Here is a 15,651-nt window from a genome sequence, read left to right as displayed (position 1 = left end):
TTAATGTACCCTTATTGTAAAGTGTTACCACATCATTGTTTGTCGTTTGATTGCCACATTTCTGTTTTATACCCTAATCGTTCCGGAGTGATTTTGGGGTCTCTTCCCGTCATGAAAGTGGCTTGATTTTGAGGCCTGCTGCTCTTCACAGTTGAAGTGAGATATGACATGTTCAAAGTGAAGGGGGTGGGGGTCGGTCCACAAACCAATCAAGTTAACACAGATGAACTTAAATCAAGTTAATACACAGAGTCAGCTCTACCACTCAGTTGAGATGTCTGTTAAACCTGCAATAAGCGATATCAGACCTTATAACCAAAGTTACAAAGTTCTTCTGTGGACCAGTATCGCAGTTGTGTCCAGGAGTGAAGCAACCACCAAGGAAAGTCATCCATCCAGTGTGGACTTTAGATGGAGGCAGTGACGATTGGGTTAGTGTAGCTGATAATATCTTGGTTGTATTAGAGCATGTCAATGTGTGTAAGAAAATCTGAAATATTATCTTGCAGTCTTATGGGCATACAGGGGATTTGAAAAATATTTACATTCACTGCCTCCCATGCATCTTTGAATTATCAAATTTTGTAACTGAAATACATTTTTACAAAGAAACAATTGTCCAACAATATGATTTATTCAGTCACACTCAGTTGCTTCAAACAGGAGAGAAAGAGAAAGTTAGCTTTATTTGCACTTGAAGAAGATGAGGAGTCCATTCTCCATACCAAGGATGTAGGATGTTAACGTTACTCACCGGGAAAATGTATACGCCTCTCCAGGCGCTGCTGTTTGTCTGACATTGACGTAGGGTGCGGTGTGTCTAAAGTTGAGACAGTGTTCAACTTGGAGCATTCAGGAGCCTGTTTCAGCCAATCACATGCAACATGGACAGATCCAGAGCAGTGTATTTAATATGAGATAAGATGAAACTATTGATCCCCATGGGGAAATTAGGTTGTTACAGCAGCAAAAATAACGTGATATAGCAGGGAAAAGGAAATATCATACAAGCACACAACTAGAATATAAAAAGAGCAATAAAATCGGTAGAAAATAAAAACAATAGACTATAAATAATTGTGGGATTATGTAAACATGCTGCTGACAATTTCAACACGTTAAGTAGATTGTAAAAGTGTGTATGGGAAAGAAATGGATGACATTTGTGTCTGTTATAATGTATAAATATGAGCAATACAAAAATATTGTAACAATGAAAAGTAACAGTGTTGCTACTGCCAAGACTAGAGAGGATTACTGGAGGAAAACTGCAAATACTGTTAATACGTAAGTTCTCATCACTGCCTGCCATTAACTGCCCGTTCTCATCACTTTCTACTTTCAGTCTTCATTTCACTGACACAACATTGTGTCATCATATTGAGGCTGTGGAAAGCTTTCATATTCCCAAAGTCAGCCTCATGTTGGCCTGGGCTGTGCTGATGGAATATGAGTGCAGTCTATTGCATTAATCACCCTCAGGAATCCTATGAAAGAATTGCAGCGCAGTTAATATGCAACACTAGGCCTAAATTGCATTCACTATTCATAACTACGGTCAGCTGATGTGAGCTAACTGCTATTTGTTAGAAGCCCTCTCTTACAGCCAGGAAATGCTACAAACATTTATTCTATCTGATGTAGCTTAATCAATATTATATCTCTGATATAATAAATCATCACAGAAAGCAAAGTGGGTGTACCGGTCTGTAAACACCATTGTCCTGCAAATAGCCCTTCTTACTATCTGTGAATTCAATAGTTTCCCCCTGTAGGCTACAGTTATTTTTATTACTTGTCACTTTCATTTGAATGAACTGTTTTTGTTCATATCGGGATCCTGTAGGAATGGCGACTCCAATTTTCCAGAGAGCTGATTGGTGAGGAGACGGGCCTTTTATACGTTCTGATCCTAAGGCTTTCTTGAGGCGATGGCTGTTGTGTTGTAAATTTTCTAGTTTCTAGTCAATTCTCTAGCTTAATTTTGCTGGAAATTAATATGATTATGTGTGATTTTCAAGCATATAATCATCATGATGGAAACACAGTGCTCATTATCACAAAATCTAATTTCTGCTAGCTTTATTTGGGAGGGGACCATTTATATCTTTGTGTCTTTGTCATTAGGAGTGAAATGTTCACAGACTGCGGTAGGCAATACCTGGAGAGAGGGCCAGTAGCAAGCAGTTTTAGGCTAATGTATCAGTATTTTCCCATCAATGTGTGTACGTATTCTCCCATTAGTTCACAGCAACCTTTATCTGAAGATGGACATGAGAGCCCATCTGCACCTGTGAAATCCTGGCAGTTGCCTACTGTCAAAACACAGCAAAGCAAAATAGAACACTTCAATGAACAGACGATAATGTTGACATTAGGCGTCCTGGTGGCTCGGTTGGCTGGGGCGCGTACCATGTAGTTGTGGCGTTGCTGGGTTTGGGTCTGGCCTGGGACCTTTGTTGCATGTCGTCCCCCTCTCTCCCCTCCTTCCTGTCACTCTTCACTGTACTGTTCAATCAGGCAGAAATGCCATAGAAATAATAATTAAAACAAAAAAGAAAGAGCTGACATTATAGAGTACATAGAACATCGCACAGGGCCATGTGGGGCCTCTTTTGTTTAGATTTACTCCATGCCAGTGGTCGCCTTTGACCACATGGAGAGGCACACTACACTGGGATGACCTTGTAACTTTTCAGAGCTGACGGGCATACTGGTGGCTCAGTGGTCTAAGGCGCGTACCACATAACTGCGACATCCTGGGTTTGAATCCAGCCAAGGACCTTTGTCGCATGCCATCCCACTCTCGTTTCCTCTCTCTCTGCTTTCACCTATCAAAATAAAGGCAAAACGCCCACACAAAAAAAAAAGAGCTGACTGCCAAAGTCTTTGCTGCTTACGTTTGTGTGTGTGTCACGCAGGCTACCATCTGGAGGAAGTGTCAGCCTGGCCAGAGAGTCCTCTGCAGCTGGGTCAGGTGTCAGGCCTTGCCCTAGACTCCGATGCTAACCTGGTCATCTTCCACAGAGGTGACCACCACTGGGGGGTCAAGTAAGTCCCTTTCAATCATGACGTATCCATCCACTGTTGTTGCAGGGTATCTGTGGGTCCTTAAAGAGTCTGAAGAAGCTTTAAAATATCTAAGTTGATGGCCTTAAAAAATCTTTGAATGTCTTGAATCTAGTTATTAGAGGTCTTATTTTTTCACCAGCTTCTTTGTGCTGCATGTCCACTCTTAGATTAATATGTATATATATATATATATACAGTATAATCTGCATCCTATTTGCTTTACTAAACACAGATGGACTTCATGTCCCTTAACAATTAATTTCCAGGTGTTGTTTTTCATTTTTTGCCCATTCATAGTTTCACAGCTTTCACAACTTTCATTGGCATTCATGTGCAATTAGAAATGGGCTTATTGTGGCGTCTTTGTGTCTTAATTTTGGTTGTTAAATTGGTCTTAAATTAGCAGGTAGCATTAAAAAGGCTTTCAAAAGTCTTAAATTTGTTTATCAGAAACCTGCAGATAGACTATGATTGTGGACCCATTATTCCTAAATGATGGCAAAGCATTGTGTTACGTTAAATGAACAATTTCTACCAATATTGCTCCCAATCAGATTTTTTTTTCGTTGAAGACTAGCATGGCTGGGAATTTTATGTAGTTTTGTATTTTGTGTGCTAATTCAAGTGATATTTTTATTCCACGTCAACATTTTGGGTTAATTTAACACTAGAAGCACTCTGAATCAAAATGATTGTCCTCTTTTCTTTGCCATGTCTGCTTTTGTTAATTGAATGTGAGAGCTGTCCACTCTTAACAAAAGTGGTTGTAGTACCAGAAAAGTGGTTGTTAAATTTGTACCATAGCAGGACCCTTTATGGTGCTGTATGGGCATTATGCCGTTTCAATTTTTTTTCAAGCCATGATACCTTAAGAAGTTCAAACTCTTGTGGTTGAATTGATGGAGCATTTTGGTTCAGTTTTGGAGGACAAAAAAAAAACATAACGCCACTGTCAAGAAGAAGAAAGATACTTCAACTAGCAGAGTAATTTAATGGATTAGCAGGAGTGAAGGAGAGAAGAGACATATCCCAACTCAAAGCCTGTTGGAAAAGGGCTGTGGTCTCCAACTGACTGGGGATCAAGTATCACTTTCTCAGTTTTTCTCAGTTTTTCAGACGGACAACCCGAAAACATTATGCCTCCGGCCACGGCTGTCGCCGGCGCGGAGGCATAATGTTTTCGGGTTGTCCGTCTGTCCGTCCCATTCTCGTGAACGCGATATCTCAGGAACGCCTTGAGGGAATTTCTTCAAATTTGGCACAAACGTCCACTTGGACTCAAGGATGAACTGATTAGATTTTGGTGGTCAAAGGTCAAAGGTCAAGGTCACTGTGACCTCACGTCCGTCCCATTTTCATGAATGCGATATCTCAGGAACGCCTGGAGGGAATTTCATTACATCTGGCACAAACGTCCACTTGGACTCAAGGATGAACTGATTAGAATTTGGTGGTCAGAAGTCAAAGGTCAAGGTCACTGTGACCTCACAAAAGACGTTTTTGGCCATAAAAACCATAATTGGTTTTGCTGATATTGAGCTTCAGGTGATTGTCGTTGCACCATGTGACGAAGCTCTCTATCAGTCCTCTGTAGTCCTCTGTAAAGTGTCTCCTGTATAAAGTCTGTAAACTCTCTAAGTGAAGACAGCATGTTTCTCACTGGAAATTATTCACTGGAATCATACGTCATATGTCAATATAGTGATAACTTCCATTTCGCCAAAAAATACACTTAATACATTTTATTAAATTCCTTCAAAGTCTTCACTACATATATTTTATGAGTCTGGACAGACATGGATGTAAACTGCAACTTGACTTGTTGGCGGAGGCATACAACCACAAGGTTATTTCTAGTTTAACATTGATGTGCAAATAATGGTCATCATATCAGTCGCAGTAACGCATCCCTGAGCTTATTTTAATGTCAGAGAGCGCAAGGATCACTCTGACCTGCCGTGGTCTTTTTGTTAGGAAGGATACCATTTAATCAGAAAGAGGTTCACCTTCAATTGGACTAATTTATTAAGCAAAATGTGTGGACATAGTGTGTTATAAGCTGAACTGAAGTCGATAAACATCAGTCTGGCATATGCAACAGGGAATTCTAGATGTTTCAAGGCAAGATGCATTAAAGTGGAGATGGCTTCATCAGTGCCTTGGTTCTTCAGTGCCTCTTTTCTCTGTCTGTTCAGCCATGGTGGCTATCGCTGCTCATGCTATCTACCCAGTTCTTCTTCCATTTATTCCAAACAAACCTCAAACATAAAACGCATCACTTCCTCTGCCCTCTGGCCTATATCCACTTTCATGAAGTGGGTATAAGATGAATAGAATAGGAGGACGCTTCCACAAAATTCAACTCAAATTCAAATTTACCAGTATTTCCTCAAAACATTATTTGGCTACATGATGAAACAGCACTGTATAGTATAATCAGTGCTATAGACATTTAACTCAGACATTAACATTGATGTACTAATTGAAATTCTTTCCCTTAATAACTACTAACAAAATCATCCATTTCTTCTCTTTAATTCCAGCTCCTTTGACAACCAGGCCAGATACCAGCAGAGGTCCCTAGGTCCTATTCAGCAGTCCACCATTTTGGTCGTGGACCCGGTCAAAGGCCAGGTCCTCAAGGCCTCTGGCAGGAACATGTAAGCACTGATTTAGTTATTTTTTTGTTACACGGGAGACTGTTACGTCTTTTTCCGTACTTTTAATACACCCTGCATCCTGTGATTAAGCATTGTTCTGTCGCTGCAGGTTTTACTTGCCTCATGGAATCACTACGGACAAAGATAATAATTACTGGGTCACTGATGTGGCTCTTCATCAGGTAAGCTGCAGGTTCCCCCTGGGATCCAAGCCTAATGGGGTATGCAGAACAACCTCTGTAAAATCCACTAATGTGGCCATGCATTAGGGGTTTACCTTTTTTATTGTGGAAGGTAATGCTTTTGAGTTCATCATAGATTTAACGAAAGTCCCTTACTACATTCCCTCTTATAATTAAACAACTAATAGAATACAAAAAAGACATTTCAGCATATTGTTTAAATTGTACTGATGTCCGTTTTTTTAGACTGAAGTTTCTGAAATTTCAATATCTTTTCAATATCATTTTCATGCCCAAAAATTAAACTATTCAGTGTTTCCTCCATAATTTTGTTCTTGTCAGCATCATCAGCATCCACCATCTAATGACACCCAATGACCAATCTCCCCCGTCTTCACGAACATTAGGTGCTGAAAGTGAGCAGCGACGGCAGAGACGAAGCCCTCGTGGTGCTGGGAGAGGCCTTCACACCGGGCAGCGACAACGACCACTTCTGCCAACCTACCGACGTGGCTGTAGACACCGTGACCGGCAACATCTACATATCCGATGGCTACTGCAACACCAGGATACTCAAGTTCTCCCCTGATGGCAAATACCTATCCGAGTGGGGCGCAGGTATTCATCTTACTGAACACACACACACATGCACAAAAATGAATGTTTCATAAGTCTGGTCGGAGCAGAGGCCTTTTCAGTCACATGTTGACTGAATGTATTTGATTTCCCGGTAATATTAGAACAATATTGTGTGACTGAGCAACAGAAAAACAGGAAAGTCACAGAATCCTGCATGTAAAATACCAGTCTTCACCTCTAGATGTCGCTGCAGGACAGTTAACTCACAGTGTCACTTCTCACAGAAATGTACACACACACGATAGGAGACCTTACTTCCTGGTTCTTCATCTGTTATTTTACACTACCAGTCAAAAGTTTGGACACACCTGATTGAATGTTCTATGTTTTTCATGATCTTAAAGCCATTTTGATCTAAAGGCTTCTGCTTAAATGCTTGAAATGTGTTTCTTAGACAAATATAAATATAAATAGTGAAGTTGATCCTATGTATGAATTTCTTTCCAAAGCCTTTGCCTTTCCATCAAGACAAAGGGAGGCTACTTTAAAGAATCTAAAATAGTTTTGATTTGTTTAACACTTTTTTGGTTGCTGCATAATTCCATTTGTGTTGTTGCATAGTTTTGATGTCTTTACTAAGGTGGAAAATAGTAAAAATAAAGAAAAATGTGGTGTCCCCAAACGTTTGACTGGTAGTGTAGACTGCTGCCACACGACAATGTGTGGTGATGTATACAGCAAAATCTTTTAATGAAGGTAAGAGACACACACTGACTCCATTTTATAATAAATCACACTGTGGTATTAGCAGTGCGTCTATGTATGTATGTAATATGCAATAAGCTACAGTATGTTTGCTAACATTACTGTATTCTCCATATAACAGATAAAGGCAGCCAGAGATCTGAGATCACATTCACATAAACCGATCATTCATTAAAAAGATGATCATTTATTAGGTTTATATGTCATTGCTCTGCGGGAATACACAGAAACTGCACTTGTTCATCCATCTTCTCTTGTTTTTCTGACTCGAGGCTCCTCGGACAGACGGAGACGGATGCTGTTTCGAATCCCACACAGCCTGGTCTTCCTTCCCGACCGACAGGAGCTCTGCGTGGCCGACAGGGAGAACGGACGCATCCAGTGCTTTGTGGCCAACACTGGCGAATTTGTCAAGGAAATCAAGAAGGAGGAGTTCGGAGGGGAGGTGTTCGCTGTCTCCTACAGCCCTGCTGGTGGTGAGTTTATTACCCACAGAAATGACAAATGCATTTCTTTGCAGGCGTCTAAAATAGGAGTAATTGTTTTTCCTGGGGGAGGGCTGGGGGGTGATGTGTTGTTCAGAGAATGGTACAGTAGAACTTTGAGGGAACATCACCAGTGGTCCAAATTATTGTACAACAGATTTGATTTGATTTGATACCAAATCATTTGATGCCAAATCATGGCTACAATCGCACCTAAAAGTTGCATAGTGTGTCTCCAGCATTATGGAAGTCCTAGACTGTTATCCTAATCTTCAATCTCATTTCATTCATGTAACAATAAGGTATTTATCAAGCAGACTAAATGTTGCGGAGCCCTTTGAAATGAAAGTTTTTGTCATGCAAGCTTTCATGTCACATTGTGTACTCATAAGCACCTGAAAATGACGTGTGTGTGTGTGTGTGTGTGTGTGTGTGTGTGTGTGTGTGTGTGTGTGTGTGTGTGTGTGTGTGTGTGTGTGTGTGTGTGTGTTCATGCCTGCAGGTGGTTTGATCTATGCAGTAAATGGAGAATCTCCATACGGCCACTCAGCTCCACTCAGAGGATTTATAATAGATTATTCAACCAAGGATATCGTGGATACCTTCAGCCCAGAGAAACAGGTAGAGACACACACATGCAAATGCACACATATGCAAACATGCACACAGGGGGTTGTATTTTTCCTCTGGTGACTAACATATGGCGCTGAAGAGCTGGATTATAAAAAGATCTCTCAACAACCCCATTTTAGATAGCAGTGGAAGAGCCCCTGTCATTAAGGAGAAGATAATGTCCCTGTGCAACGTGGTTGAAACCAATTGCTATACAGTAGTTCCTCAGTGTTGTGAAATACTCTCTCCTCATCTGAATTTTATCATTTTCATTTTTATCATTATCTGCAGGTCCTTAAAAAGTCTGAAAAAGTCTTAAATTGTCTAAATTTAAGGCATTAAAAAGTGTTGACATTTCTTAAATTTCTTAATTTATTCACTCAAGTTATGCAGGTTTATTTTGTAATTAAGATTCTGTACATTTGGTGATATTTAGTCGAGGCAAAGTTGAAAAGTAAGTCAATGAAATAAGACAAATGCCATGAATCCTGTCATTTCACCAAAAGATGTGAATGGAACCGGCAGTTGTATTGGTTTTACTTTCTTATGTTGTATTACATTACTTGTACTTCCAGTTGTTCACATTATGTTTGATCCACATGCATGTTCACTCTTAGATTAATACAGAACAGGTTAATACAATATGCCAAACACGTTGGACATCATGTCCCTCAACATTTAATTTCCTGGTCTCCTTTTTCTTACAGTGCTCATTTATAGCACTGTAAGATTTTTTTATTTTTTTTTATTTTGGTTTTTAAATTTGTCTTAAATCTAATTCCAGGTAGCATTAAAAAGGTCTTAAAAAGTCTTACATTTGGCTTTGGATAATCTGCAGATCTCTTGTGAAATGCTTCCACTTAACCATCTTGGTTGTGTCCTTGTAAAGTAGCAGATTGGAAAAGTATTAAGTCCCATCAGTTACACCTGGACACACAAAAAAGCCAGCAACTGTTATTACAATGGAATCATATCTATATGTTGACTAGATTCGGTGACCATCTCAAGTTGTACATAGTCTTCACTCATAATTTAGCTCATAATTAATTGGATTCATATCTGGTCTTTATATCAGTTGGTGGTTGGGTGGTACTTGCAGCAATCAATTTATTTATATAGCACCTTTCTTAAAACAAGTTTACAAAGTGCTTCACAACTAGTAAAAACAATTGACAGATACAATAAAGTACAAAAAGAAATTGTTTATTTGGAACAAAGAATAAAAGAAAAAGGTACGTAGAAGTATATTAAAAAGTACATAAGACAATGCTGTAAAAAAATTCATCCAAGACATCCAAGATATAATAAATAAATAAATTATTTTTATTTGATAATAATATGATCACCAGTCAATTATGATTACTACATTATAACATGTGACAGCTCTTTTATTTTTTATTATTTGTTATTATTTTGGCTAGTGAGTGTATATATACCGTATAACGCTTCAGTGAACTCAAGATAAAGATTTTTTGGGGGACGGGGGGAATCTACTTGTATTTCTTTGTGCAGAGTCTTACTGTATCTCTCTTAACTCCTACATCAGTGAAAACAGTGTGTGTGCTGAACTGTGTTTCGCTTCAATTCCAGAAGTTTAAAATGCCCCATGACATCGTTGTCAACAAGGATGGCAGCGTCTTCGTCGGGGATGCAGGCAGTGACTCCGTCTTCAAGTTCACCTCTGAGAGTAAGTTGAATTTTATTAAGACTATGATAAGTATTTTTACTGGGTCACACAATCAAACCGTGTTCATTTGAGGGAAGCCTGGGAGGCCCACCGGTCTCTCTGAGCCTGACACATTTGCATTATGAATTAATTAATCAAATCTAAAAAAGGTGATTGTATTAGAAGTAGTCAAACATGTCATCTGGAGACCATACAGCTCTTCTATTAGCAGTACATTCGTGGCACACTTTGTGAAAATTTGAAATGGTGTGTTAACTTTTGATCTACTATAATTTTTAAAAGTTTTAAAATTGAACTTGCAGACACCCAAGTTTTTTGTATGTTCATCGTCAATGAATCCTGTGGTCATATTAGATTTTTTTCCTCCCATCTAAGTAAGGAGTTGTAATTTTAAACTAGAAAACTTGGTAAAATTCAAATTAAAAGTGTGGCTTAACACTTAGGGTAATTGTACTTGCACAAAGAAAGCAGCTGCTCAGTGGACCATCTTCCCATACGCAAGATCTTGGATCCTGGATCAAACACTGCATATGATAGACTGATGCGATTAACTATGCCTTGTTTCCCCTCACCTTTTTCAGAAGCACATCGCTCTGTCAAGAAAGGTGGAATAGAGGTTCAAGAACTTGAAGGTAAGCTGATTCTTCATTGTCTTTTACATAATATTATATATTCATAATGTTGATGTTGATGTTTTGTTTGACAAGTCAGCTATTATTTGCTCAATTCCTACAGATTTATTAGACAATGTATTGCATACTCAGACTCTTTTCTACTCTTTTCTACTGATCAGTTAGATATTTCTGTAAAGAATATTTAAAATTTAATACTAGGTTTGAACCGATATGGATTTTTGAAAGCCTATCCTGAGACTTTTGAGGATGAAGCTGCAGATAGCTGATTTTGTACCGAATATCTGAAACTTTTACCATTTTCCAATTTTAAGTGTAAGCTATTCTTTGTTAAAATTAGAGCTAAAATGAAGGCTTTTAAAACTGTTTTTTGGCTATATGAAAAAACCTATGAACTGGAACAAAGTGCAAGAAAAACAAAACTGTCGCTACCTCGCCTTACAACAAAGGTGCAAGCCCTAGAAAAAGGTAGAAAGGAAGAAGAAATTCAGCTGCTCTTGGAGGCCAGTGGATGTTCTAAAATGTGTTCGTTGGAACAGAAAAAAAAGGGTTTTCTCTAGCAATAAAGATGTTTTTTAGAATATCCATTGGCCTGTAAGAGTCGTAAAATTTACACTTCAAGGAATTGTACAAATGGGTCAAAAAATGGTGGTTTTCAGCCCAACTGGAGTGGAAATCAGACTCACCCCTTTGGTCATGGAAGCTCTCTGACTTATTTATGGAATGGAATTTTACATCAAAAGTAGGAAAGCTGATAATCGTCCCATTTTCCCCCTTATAGAAATGGAGACATTTGTCCAAACCAACCTGAAGCCGGTCCACAAGGTGACGATGGCCGTAGCCGCCCAGCCGAAGACAGTGGCCGTCCCGCAGAAGCAGCCGCAGCCTTCCCGAGCCCAGACCCAACAGCGGCGACCGGAGGATGAGGAGGAGGAGAAGAAGATGAAGGCCGAGCAGAGCGGCCGGGGGGGCGTCTCCCCGGCCGTCATCACCACCCTGCTGCTCATCCCCCTGGTGCTGGTCATTTCCATAGGGGTCTTCATCCGCTGGAGGAAAAGCAGAATATATGGAAGTAAGGGCAGAGGTTCCCAATTGTCCTGATATAATGGACCCCCAAAGACCAATTTGACAAGGTTTAGTCTCAGTGACCCATATGGGAAGGTTGTAATTATTGTTGATTTAATGTTAATTTGTAGAACTGTCTACACTGTATTTGGGGATATAATAGTGGTAAGAGTGAAACCTAGGATTTCTTAGGATTTTGGTTTTGAAACGGGTCTTAAATTAAATTCCTGCTGCCATTAAATAGGTCTTCAAAAGTCTTAAATTTGGCTTTTTGAAACCTGCAGATACCCTGGTCTCACAAATGATCCTGATTTAAAATGTGTGATACTAATGTCATTGGTTCTAAAAGAAAAGACTCAAAAGTTTCTTGAGATCTCCATCCCTAACCACAGGCTCAAAAGTAATAGGATGCCAAAAACAGCATAAAACAATGCACTGCAGCTATTGGTTGTCATGCGCACTGTGTATTTGATCAGGATTTTCACTTATATGTAATATTCCCTCTTTGCAGACAGATGTGAAGTGAAAGCAGAGCCTAACTCAAGCGGAGGGATCTTGGGAAAACTCAGAGGTACGTTTGTCCTTTGTGAAATACTACATTCTCTGTTACTGTTCAGCTTCATGGTGAATGTGGAGTTTAAGGTGTATAGTGGCAGATTACAGTATTTTTTGGAGGTGACAATAAAAAAAGCAGTGACAAATTATTAAGTCAAATAGATTTTATCAGCATATATTCTGAGACTTAATGCCTTTTTTTATGTTTGCATGCTAATTTGTTGTGAAAACCAAGCAACAAATTTTATATAGACAGCAAAATATTTTGAGCTATCTTGAGCACAAATGTTTGGTAAACATAATTAGTGCAATTTTTGGACTGTATCATCTCTGAGTAAATTATGGTGAGGTGCATCACTTAAAACCTTAATTTCTATACTTCAGCCAGGAGTGGAATTTGGGATTTCCAGCGTATTAATGTCCTGGACCAGATCAAATTTGGTGCCCATCTACTTAGGTCCTATGCTGAACAACTAGGCCCAGTCTCCTGTGACATTTTCCATATGTCACTTAGGCAGAAGAAAGTGCCCAGGCTATGGAAACAGGCCACAGTAGTTCCCATAGCGAAAGGCTCTCACTTCCCTAGTCATGAAATGCTTTGAGAAACTGGTGAAGGAAGAGCTACTGTCAAAAAAACAGAAATCTTTGGACCATTCCAGTTTGCTTATAGGGCTAACAGGTGGATAGAGGATGCAACTGCCACACTTCTTAACATGCTTTTAAGACATGTTAAGAATCTTTTAAGACATCAGCCTCATATCCTTGCTAACAAACGGGATCACCACAAGGGTGTGTCCTTTCACCCCTGTTGTTTATATTGTATTCTGATGACTGCCGTAGTCAGTACGTTTGTTGATGATTCCGAAGCTTGATTCAGCTTATTAGAAGAAAATGAATCATGCCATAGTCCCATCGTTGATGATTTTGTACAACGGTGTGATGCCTTCTTGCATCTAAATGTGTCAAAAACCAAGGACATGACTATTGACCTTAGCCAAAAGTACTGGTGTGCAATACTGGTGTGCTGTGCAAGAAAGGCCAACATCTGTATTGCTTGAGGAAGCTAAGGTCATTTAACATTGACAGGACCCTGATGAGATATATATATATATATATATATATATATATATATGTGTATGTATGTATCTATATATATATATATATATATATATATATATATATATACTCAGTGGCCAAAATAATTGGAACAGCAGTTTTCCATAAAACATAAAAGAGCTGTCACAAGCTTGTTAAGCAAAACCTGCACTGCCCTGTTCTTAATCTGATTATGTACACTGTTTTGTGACTTTCAATTCATGTGCAACTTTTAGATTATGGCTCATTTTTTTTTTATGAGCATGACATCAGCACATCGTGCTGATGTACAGTACAACGAACTCCCTCTCGTGTAATATTGCTTAAATATAACACTCACTGTAAACTATAAGCTCTCATTGGCTATTGGCAGTCTCTGCTTTTGACTTCTGATTCAAACTGAGTCTGATTTTGGATCTGTGGATTTTGGCATTGTGATTATCAGAGACTTTCGGATTATGAAGTTTTTCGCTGCCTGGATACCTCAATTACTGAAGTTCTGGTCCCTGCCGCTGTACTGGTAGGCTACTCCTACTGGCTTAGCTAGGCTTGTCTTTAGCCTGGTGGCTAAGCTGTTCTTATTTTTACAATGCCTACCTCTCCTAACGATTGCTCTAGCTGTTGAGTAGACCTGTTGAAAAGTCTAAACTCGAAGGATCAACGCAAGTTAGCTAGCTAGCTAACGTTGCTATCGTTAGCCTGGTTGCTGCTGCTTGAGGCTTGACTTGATGCATGAAGAGAAGACTTGAGACTTGACTTGACTTGGGTTCTGCTGACTTGGGACTTGACTCTGACTTGTACTCTGATGACTTGAAAAGGTTTCTAAAGTCTTGACTTGAGATCTTGTGTTTGTGTAAATGACTTAGATTGAAAGTGATGAGATTTGTTCCAGCGGACGACTGAATTTAAATTCTGTTTTCTGAATTTGTATGGAATGATTGAATTTATTGAAGTTGAAACTGATTATAGAAATCAAACTCATGATGCTCTTACCAAGTTTTTATCCTATTAAAACCATATTGCATTGAAAAGTCCTCGATATTTAGTTTTCTTTAAGATATTAAATTGATACTGGACTCTTGATTTGTTCTGATTTTACTTGCTGTTCTACATTTAGACTTGAGACTTGACATTAATGACTTGGACTTGACTTGGTGTTCTACATTTAGACTTGAGACTTGACTTGAGACTTGTGCCTCAAGACTTGAGACTGACTTGGGACTCGAGCAAAGTTGACTCGGTCACACCTCTGCACGTTAGTGAACCCAGAACTTACTCGACATCGTTTTAATCTCCCTCTCCGATGTCTGCTCTCCTCGCCAGGTAAAGCGGCCGGCGGCCTGAACCTGGGGAACTTCTTCGCCTCTCAAAAGGGCTACAGCCGGCAAGGCTTCGACCGGCTCAGCACCGAGGGCAGCGACCAGGAGAAGGACGAGGAGGAGACCACCGACTCCGAGAACGAGGAGTACTCCGCGCCGCCGCCGCCGCCTCCTGCGTCGTCCTCCTAGACCCTCCATCCACACCCGCCAACCCCTCCCGCCAACCCCTCCGCTCACATGGCCAGGATGTACTTTATTGACCGTACGTGTAACTGTTTGTGTTGGCTGCCAATCTTGTTATTATTTATTTGTGCGAAAAAATACTTTTCTCTCAAAATTAATTGTCCTACTGCCATTTTATTTATAACTAACGGGGACCAGATGTTTGGCTAGGAATACACTGGGAGGGATTAAAGAACGATGTTATATATTATTTTACTGGAAAGCAGCAAAGAGAGGGTTAGTTTTTATTTTTATAATAATTTTACTTACATAAATCTCTTCCATGTACTGAATCTGCACAGATGGCATTATTTCAGGAATAATCTTTGAGAGATTTGTTTGGTCCACATTTCAGTTCGATGGCATTTTTACCTGTATATTTGTGCCTTTTTAATTATGTATTTTGCCTTTCTGCAGCACCTGTCATTACAAAATGTGCCACATTATAAAAATAGCTGCTGCTAGTATCACCCGTACTTCTTTAATTTCGATTGTATTGCATTCAAGTGAAAGGAAAAAAATATGATTAATTATATATATACACACACATATATATATATATATATATATATATAATCATAATCAGTATATATATAAAAAGCTGTATTTCAGATTTTCCAGTCAGATGTGAGCTGTGTCTGATATTTATTGTGACATACTGAGGTTTCGCTGCAAGAATACTATTTTCAGTAACAATGTTATTTGTGTAATAAAGTGTCTG

The 15,651-nt window shown here is 39.3% G+C and overlaps 1 protein-coding gene across 2 annotated transcripts in view; it reads left to right on the top strand.

Annotated features, from left to right (window-relative positions):
• The window catches only part of pam (peptidylglycine alpha-amidating monooxygenase), a 42,798-nt gene extending 27,147 nt beyond the window's left edge, over nucleotides 1-15,651 (top strand). Inside the window, exons 14-24 of one of the 2 annotated variants that reach the window (XM_078287242.1) lie at nucleotides 2,922-3,051; nucleotides 5,616-5,732; nucleotides 5,842-5,914; nucleotides 6,322-6,532; nucleotides 7,531-7,734; nucleotides 8,246-8,364; nucleotides 9,946-10,042; nucleotides 10,627-10,674; nucleotides 11,456-11,746; nucleotides 12,251-12,310; nucleotides 14,713-15,651. In XM_078287242.1, the coding sequence (XP_078143368.1) occupies nucleotides 2,922-3,051; nucleotides 5,616-5,732; nucleotides 5,842-5,914; nucleotides 6,322-6,532; nucleotides 7,531-7,734; nucleotides 8,246-8,364; nucleotides 9,946-10,042; nucleotides 10,627-10,674; nucleotides 11,456-11,746; nucleotides 12,251-12,310; nucleotides 14,713-14,897 (1,535 nt within the window). In that variant the 3' untranslated portion in view covers nucleotides 14,898-15,651. Of the gene's footprint in view, nucleotides 1-2,921; nucleotides 3,052-5,615; nucleotides 5,733-5,841; nucleotides 5,915-6,321; nucleotides 6,533-7,530; nucleotides 7,735-8,245; nucleotides 8,365-9,945; nucleotides 10,043-10,623; nucleotides 10,675-11,455; nucleotides 11,747-12,250; nucleotides 12,311-14,712 lie in introns of both variants that reach the window. The other variant, XM_071906075.2, reaches the window with a different exon arrangement.

The sequence above is a fragment of the Centroberyx gerrardi genome, chromosome 2 (genome assembly GCF_048128805.1).
Source record: "Centroberyx gerrardi isolate f3 chromosome 2, fCenGer3.hap1.cur.20231027, whole genome shotgun sequence".
Taxonomy (NCBI): domain Eukaryota; kingdom Metazoa; phylum Chordata; class Actinopteri; order Beryciformes; family Berycidae; genus Centroberyx; species Centroberyx gerrardi.
This window is presented reverse-complemented; position numbering and strand designations above follow the sequence as displayed.